The sequence below is a fragment of the Silurus meridionalis genome, chromosome 8 (genome assembly GCF_014805685.1).
Source record: "Silurus meridionalis isolate SWU-2019-XX chromosome 8, ASM1480568v1, whole genome shotgun sequence".
NCBI lineage: Eukaryota > Metazoa > Chordata > Actinopteri > Siluriformes > Siluridae > Silurus > Silurus meridionalis.
In genome coordinates, this window is record NC_060891.1 from 28,274,379 (window position 1) to 28,282,988 (window position 8,610).

General features: G+C 38.2%; 2 protein-coding genes across 2 annotated transcripts in view; one reads left to right on the forward strand and one right to left on the reverse strand.

Moving 5' to 3' along the window:
* The window catches only part of fas (Fas cell surface death receptor), a 6,623-nt gene extending 5,635 nt beyond the window's left edge, over positions 1 to 988 (forward strand). The window contains exon 8 of the mRNA XM_046855328.1: positions 1 to 988. This exon is cut by the window's left edge and continues 114 nt beyond it. Within this exon, the coding sequence (XP_046711284.1) occupies positions 1 to 197 (197 nt within the window). The 3' untranslated portion in view covers positions 198 to 988.
* An 87-nt stretch (positions 989 to 1,075) lies between these two features.
* Positions 1,076 to 8,408, reverse strand: LOC124389592 (monocarboxylate transporter 12-B-like). Its single transcript, XM_046854955.1, has 7 exons — positions 8,356 to 8,408; positions 6,509 to 6,612; positions 5,396 to 5,518; positions 4,346 to 4,656; positions 3,438 to 3,733; positions 1,932 to 2,191; positions 1,076 to 1,554 (listed from the first exon to the last, which is right to left on the reverse strand). The coding sequence occupies exons 1-7, from the start codon at positions 8,406 to 8,408 to the stop codon at positions 1,391 to 1,393; spliced, it is 1,311 nt and encodes a 436-aa protein (XP_046710911.1). The 3' UTR covers positions 1,076 to 1,390.
* Positions 8,409 to 8,610: the final 202 nt, after the last annotated feature.

The window sequence follows — 8,610 nt, forward strand, 5'->3', positions numbered from 1 at the left end:
CAGAAAACAATCCTAATGCAGAGGAAAAAGCGTTCCAGTTTCTGAAGTGCTGGTACGAGATGCACGGTAGGAGAGGAGCATACAGATATCTACAGAGGAACCTCAAAGAAATGAACCAGAACGCCATGGCTGAAAAGGTGCAGGAACTTGTCTACAGAGCGAATAATGGAGGAGCGGAAGAAAACGGAGTGGTGTAGATTTCTAGTGGAACTTTAAAGATAAACCAGGACTCTAATAGATTTCAGAAAGTTTCGAACACTCATCACAAAAATAAAGCAGACGAGGAATCTGTTTCTACACGTTGTCGACTGGAGAAGATGAAGCTCACAAGATACCAGTGAATGGAATGCTGTGAAAGTTCCTCCATCGCTGAACACAAGAGAACTTCAGTTTAAAATGGATTCACTGAAGAAAGCAAAATTTCAGAAATATTTTGATGCTAAAATGCGAGTATTAATGATTAGCACTTTCTGTTTATTTATAACAAACCAATTATTTATAATCTTGTGTTGAGATGAGGATGAGGGTTCCCTTTTGAGTCTGTGGTTCCTCTAAAGGTTTCTTCATCATGGAGTCTGAGGGTTTCCATCTCGTTGTCATCACCTCTGGCTTGTTCAGTAGGAATAGATAGAAAGAAGCTGCTCTGTAAACGAGTGGAAAAGCTACAAAAACTACACCATGTTACAAAAAACACCAAACTAGTGATTTTGGCAAAACTTTAATTTGACATTTTTGGTCTTCTGATGGAAAGGTCAAGAGTTTGGTTTATTGCTTTTTAGATTGTAGTTATTTTTTATGTTTATTATTTCCTTTAGACATAAACATGAAAAATGCTTAAAAATGCTAATTTTAAGATGCTCTGTTGGATTTGTGTGTGTGTGTGTGTGTGTGTGTGTGTGTGTGTGTGTGTGTGTGTGTGTGTGTGTGTGTGTGAATGATATATATATATATATTGGTGTGTTGAAATAAACAATTTTGTCATTCTTTATTATGAGTTTTATTTTCTTGACTTAAACACACGTACACTCTTGTTCATGCCTACACACACACACACACACACACACACACACACACACACACACACGTATACTTTTCCCCTGCATTCAAAATAATGTTGACAGAAGGTCATAACCTCAACATGATGTCAAAACCAGGGTTCTGGACAGAGACCTTGTAAAAACATTACAGTTGTAGCATCATAACTGTTATTAATGACAATAATTAATTATTAATAATAGTGAACACAAAAACATCAATATAGCTTTCGTTTAATTAATAATCATGTTGTGAGTAAATGTGTTGTTGTTGTTGGTGTATGTTGTGTTGTGAGTAAATGTTGTGTTGTGTTGTGTTGTGTTGTGTAGTGTAGTGAGTATAGGTTCTATAGTTGCTACTGCTTCAGGCCTGCTGAGGGTTGGTCAGTGAAGACACAGCGCCCTCTACAGCAGTGGCGCAGTAACGCCAGAATAGTCAGGATGGAGGTACTGGAGAGGAGAGAAAGTCCACTGAGGAGGAAGAGCGCTGTGTAAGAGCCGGATTGATCCAACAGCCAACCTGAAACACACACACACACACACACACACACACCAGTTCCATACTGAATCACTGCAAGATTCAACTGTTAAAAATGTTTTCGCTCACAGACACAGAGACAAATAAAGTCAGACATGAGGAAAGATAAAGAGGGACACAAACGGGTGGATGGACAGACAATAACAGAGACAGAAAGAGATATGAGGACAAACAGATTGATAGACAGACATTAGTAGTGAGATAGGCAGACAGCGAGACAGACAGACATATGGCTAAACACACAGACAGAAGGACAGAAGGACACACCAGATAGAAAAGATGGACAGATAGAGCGTGAAATGGCTGGAGACGGACAGACAGATGTGAGAAAGTGAATGATAATTATGCGATGTTCTCACCTGCTATTGGAGGACTGATGAGGTACGGAATGGCGTGTAAAAAGCTAACCACGCCCAGAGCTACGGACAGGTGGGCGGAGCCTACAACATCAGAGGTGACCACAGGGATGAGAGCCATAAAGGCCCCGTCGCAGAAGCCGTAGTAAACGGAAAAGGACACGAGTGCAGGAAAAGTTTTTAACAACGGCACAAAGAGACAACCGAGTCCCCCGAAACCCACCGGGACCAGAAATGTGACCACACGGAACCTCCTCAAACACCTGACACAAACAAACAAACAAACAAATCAAATTAAGAATTATTTAATGTTTGTTTTGGAGTTACAATAAATTAGCAGCGCTTTTAGATTAGCATCTGATTCGGATAAGTAACAGACTAGCAACAATGACATATTACTAGTAGACTAGCATTGATTAGGAATTAGATTAGCAGTTTATCCGATTAACAGTGGTCTTATATGAGTCATTATCACAGATTAGCATCAGATTCAGATTAGTTCCAGACTAGCAACAATGATTGCTAGTATCACAACATATTGCTAGTATACTAGCAGTGGTCTCAGATTAGGAATTTGATTAACAGCAGTCTCATCATAGCAGTGGACAAACAAGTGTCAAATTAGTAATAGATTAGCATCAGATTCAGACTAGAAACAATCACATATTGCTAGTAGATTAACAGTGAGAATCAGAATTCTTAGATTATTAGCATCATATTCAAATTAGTAGTGGACTAGCAACAACTGCGTATTAATAGGAGACAGTACAGAAGTCTCAGATTAGATTTTAGATTAGCAGTAGTATCAGAATAGCAGTATATTAGCAATGGTATAAGATTGCCATTATTACAGATTAGCATCATATTTAAAAATAAAATTAAAAAAATCACATTAACAGTAGACTAGCAGTGGCCTCAGTTAATGTTATGCCACTGGCAGTAATTTAATCTTGATTAGCAGTAGTCTAATATTAGCTTTTATCACAGAATAGAAGGAGATTAGCATTAGATTTAGTTTGAGACTAGCGGTGGAGTCAGATTAAGAATTAGAATAGCAATAGATTTACATTAGCTGATGACTCAGAAGAGTTGTATATTAGCATCAGATTCATATTTAAATTAGTAACAGACCACCATAGCAACCATTACATATTAAAAGCAGACTAGCAGTGGTTTAAGATTAGATTAGATTAGTTTAGCATTAGATTCGGATTAATTGAAGACTACCAGCAATCACTGTATGAGTAGAGTGTCATCGGATTTAGATTAGTTATAGTTTAGCATAAATTTCAGATTAGTAGCTGTTTAGCAACAACCTCGGATTAAGAGAAAATTAGCAATTTTAGTTAAAGCATAGACTGTGAAGAGTTTAGCAGTTGAGCAATAATCACATATCAGCAAATCAGACAGATTAAACTCAGATTAGCAGCAAATTATACATAGTTTTAAATTAGCACTGAAACAGATTAACACCTGATTAGTACAAAACTGATTAACATATTGACTTACTTCCTGTCCGAGATCCATCCAAATGTAATATTACCCACAATTCCCATAACCCCAAGGATGGACATGAGGAGGACGGCCTGATGATGGCTGAGGTCCACGCTGATAGAATACGGAACCAGGTACACGAACGGCAAACTGCAGCCAAATGCCATGAACAGCAACGACAATGAGAGCAACAGGAAGTCAGGTTTGAGCAGAAAGTTGTACTTGTATGATGACGATGAAAAACGACAGCATTTCGGTCTTCTTTCTTTACTTAAATGTTTTATTGGGAAAAAAGGTTCCTCAGAAGAAACCTTCTCACATAGCTGTGAGTAAGGGAGCTTCGGGGTCCCTAGCTTTGGCTCAGCTAGCATTAATTTAGCTACATTTATATTATTTAGCATTGTATCAGCTAAGTCTGAATCAGTTAAATCTGAATCAGCTAGTTTTGAGCTAGCTAGAGTTAACTCATGTAGATTTGACTCAGGAAATCCCAAGACACAAAGCTTTGACTTGGATAGTTTTGAGTCGCTCTGAACATCCAGGGCAGCTAGTTCAGGGTTTTGAAGCATTGAACAGACAAATTGTTTATCAATTTCTTTTGTGTCAGTTAGCATTAAGTTGATTAGCTGTAAGTCAGCGATCTGAAGCTTAGCTACCGCTAAATTAGCAAGAACTGATTTTGTGTGATTTAAATCTGACTCAACTGACAAGTCCTTCAAGTCAATTGGCTCACTTTCTTGCTTTGAATCTTCTACGTTTTCTGTTATCTCAGGATGTAGTAGCATAGGGTCTTCTGAACGCTCCTCATGTTCTTCCGCTTTGTTCATTACCTCCTTTAGTTTGGAATCTTCACAGCTATCTCCTAGACTATTTTCTTCTTCTTGCTCTTTATCCAACTTATTTTCATTTTCAGCGAATATAACTGTTTTCAAATCCTCCTGAACATCAGGTTCCTCCAAGATCGGTTTTACATTCTCCATTTTACCTTCACTTTGCCCCACTACTGGCCTCATAAGAGCACCACAGACACACAAGTTTGAAATAATACCCCCTAAAACAAGAAGAGCCCCTCTCCACGAGTACAGATCGATGAGGAGGCGAATCAGAGGAGGAAGGATGAAGATTCCAATCCCTCTTCCAGACATGGCGATTCCGTACGACATAGCTTTTTTCTCGTTGAAATAAGTTCCCACTATTGCTATGGCTGGTGTGTAACTGAGGGCAAATCCCAAACCTGTGGATGATAGAAAAGCAACAATAATAGTCAATTTCATCTACTTTAGCAAACTTAAAACCTTCAATCTTTTCCTCCTGCCACTCTGAAGCCTACAAGCTCCAAATTCTGCCACCCTGAAGCCTCAAAGTTCCTACTCCTGCCATTCAGAAACCTACAAGCTCCAAATCCTCCCATCCTGAAGCCTACAATCTTCTATAGCAACCAGCCCGAGGTCTGAGTTTCTACTGCTACTATTCTGCAGTTTACAAGCATTCACACAATCTAGCCTGAGCCCCACTAACTGCTACTCTTTCCATCCTGAGGTCCACCAGTTCCTACAACTCTTACTGAAAAAAGGAACCAGCTGCTACACTTGCCACATTTCTGCCGTCCAGGTTACTTTACAATTCTAAAGATTGCAGACCCCTGCTTATGATTAGGCATCCAAGCTCATATTCTTTCTATTTTGAGGTCTACAAACTTCTCCTCCTGCCACCATGAGGTCCACCATACCCTATTAGCTTTTACTTATACCACCCTGAAGCTTACAAGCTCATACTTCTACCAAGGCCTACAAGTCCCTGCTCCTGAAGGCTGGAGGTCTACAAGGTGCTGTGAAGTATCCAAAAGTTACATCAGTGTTTATTTGGTGAAAATTCCTGGGACTCAGAGTCGGGTCATGCACGTTGTGGAGCTCCACATTCGCATGATTAAAATCATTCTCATGAGGTTCACTTAGATCTTCTGTGTGTCTCACCTGTGAGAATTCCCATAGACATGTACAGGAACTGAAGACTGGGGGCAAAAAAGCTGAGGATGAGTCCAAGAGAAGATAAAAGTCCTCCTGTCATCACTGCCACTCGAGTGGACAGACGGTTTCCTACATGACTAAAATGAAGTGGTAATATGTTTTAGTGAATGTCATTTTTATTATTTTATTATATTTACATTGTCTTATATTTTATATATAAATATACAGTGTGTTTATATACGTAAATATTACGGCTGTCAATCGATTAAAATATTTCATTGTGATTAATCGCAACTTAAACACATTTGTATCTGTTCTAAATGTAACATAAATTAACACTTCAAGTTTTTAAAACTCGAATTAACATGCGCATGAACATACATTGATTAATTAATATTATTAATATTAATCCTTTATGCAAATGTATGTTTATTATTCGTGAAACCAAACCCAACAAAGAGCATGAAGACTAAATATTCTTGTAAATTTTTTTAAGTAATTATGGTGTATTCAATTATTTAAATAATCTGGAACTAGGAGACCCAAAACCCTGTTCCAGCACGACAAAGCCCCTGTGCACAAGTTAAGCTCCATGAAGATCTGCTTTACATGGGTTGGAAGATGTGTAAGATCTCATTCTATAGAGCTCCAACCCTATTAAACACCTTTGGAGATGAATGTGAACGCTGACTGCACCCCAGGAACCTCCTCACCTTCTCACCTACATCATTACTAACACCTTTATAGCCGAATGAATCTACAGAGAATCTGGTGGAACATCTTCCCAGAAGAGTGGAGCTCATAATAACAGTAAATAGCAATTTTATAGTCAGGTGTCCACAAACTTTTGCCTGTACAGTAATGGGACATTTATTTTTCTGGTTTATGTAACATTTATGGACGAGTCTCCAGTGTCAGCACTTGTGTAACAGTCAGAAGTTTCAGGATAGCGGAGTTTCTGCTCTAAATCACATGAAGTTTCTTATGAAGTTTGCAATGAAGGCACTGGTGTAACTAATAAAACATTTCTGGCTCATGAAGGTGTAAAGAGTTTATTCCTGGTGGACGTGTTACTTTACTTTTACTGAACCCTGCGATGGTATGAGTGCTCTTTCTCACCACAGAGCATAGTGGTGCAGTCCAGAAGGGAGTGAATCCATGCTGTTGTGGAGTAATCTGTGGAGAACTGCATCTGGAACTCCACGAAAAAGATCGACACACACCTGCGATAACAACAACATCAACAACAGATCGATTTAGAAATATATCTATAAATGTCCAAATATTCTATCTATCTATCTATCTATCTATCTATCTATCTATCTATCTATCTATCTATCTATCTATCTATCTATCTATCTATCTATCTATCTATCTTTCTGTCTGTCTGTCTGTCTGTCTGTCTCCTAAATGTTGTTTACTGTGGGTCCTTTGTGCTGCTGAAGCACGATGGTGGAAGCTCGGTTATTTTCCACTATAGCCCTCACTGATGTGAGAATGAAAGCTTGCTATTGCTTAAACACTATTTAAATCTCATATATCAGTCTCATTTTCACGTTTTCTTTTTTGGGTTCAGATTTTAGTTTTTAAAGTCTGGGCGTTGTGTAAAAGTTAACGTTACTTTGGATCTCAAAAAACCAACAGCATGCGAAACACGATTCTAAACACCAGGGACTTTGCCGTTATTGTAGATAAAAAAGTACCATCATACCATACCATCATACCATACCCTGTCTCATATCATACCCTACTGTCTCATATCATACCCTACTGTCTCATATCATACCGCATTGTCTCATATCATACTGTCTCATATCATACCCTACTGTCTCATATCATACCCTACTGTCTCATATCATACCGTACTGTCTCATATCATACCCTACTGTCTCATCATACCCTACTGTCTCATATCATACCCTACTGTCTCATATCATACCGTACTGTCTCATATCATACCGTACTGTCTCATATCATACCGTACTGTCTCATATCATACCCTACTGTCTCATATCATACCCTACTGTCTCATATCATACCGTACTGTCTCATATCATACCCTACTGTCTCATATCATACCCTACTGTCTCATATCATACCGTACTGTCTCATATCATACCCTACTGTCTCATATCATACCGTACTGTCTCATATCATACCCTACTGTCTCATATCATACCGTACTGTCTCATATCATACCGTACTGTCTCATATCATACCCTACTGTCTCATATCATACCGTACTGTCTCATATCATACCCTACTGTCTCATATCATACCCTACTGTCTCATATCATACCGTACTGTCTCATATCATACCCTACTGTCTCATATCATACCATACTGTCTCATATCATACCCTACTGTCTCATATCATACCGTACTGTCTCATATACCCTACTGTCTCATATCATACCCTACTGTCTCATATCATACCGTACTGTCTCATATCATACCCTACTGTCTCATATCATACCGTACTGTCTCATATCATACCCTACTGTCTCATATCATACCGTACTGTCTCATATCATACCCTACTGTCTCATATCATACCGTACTGTCTCATATCATACCCTACTGTCTCATATCATACCGTACTGTCTCATATCATACCGTACTGTCTCATATCATACCGCACTGTCTCATATCATACCCTACTGTCTCATATCATACTGTCTCATATCATACCCTACTGTCTCATATCATACCGTACTGTCTCATATCATACTGTATCACATATCTAATCATTATCATATTTTATTATATAGTTTTGTTGATATGTGGTATGACATGAGACAATACCTTCTGATATGCTACAATATGATATGATATATTTTTCATATAATATTGTATTGTTTCACATTGTATTCTATTGAATCATATGGCATTAAACTGTATTGTATCGTATCGTATCGTATCGTATCGTATCGTATCGTATCGTATCGTATCGTATCGTGACTCACCTGGTGATGGAGCGAGTGCAGATCAAGGTGACGAAAGTAGCAGCAACGACCATCCATCCCCATCCTCCATCTATGTTTTTTTTCATTCTTCCATCCATCACCTCCAGCTGGGAAACAAAGATTTAAAATGACATTTTTTTTTATGCATAATTGAAGTTCTTAAACAACAATAATAATATAAAGAGAACAGGATATTATAATATACATAATATCATCAAAACAATAGTGAAGAATGAATTGAATAAATAATAAATA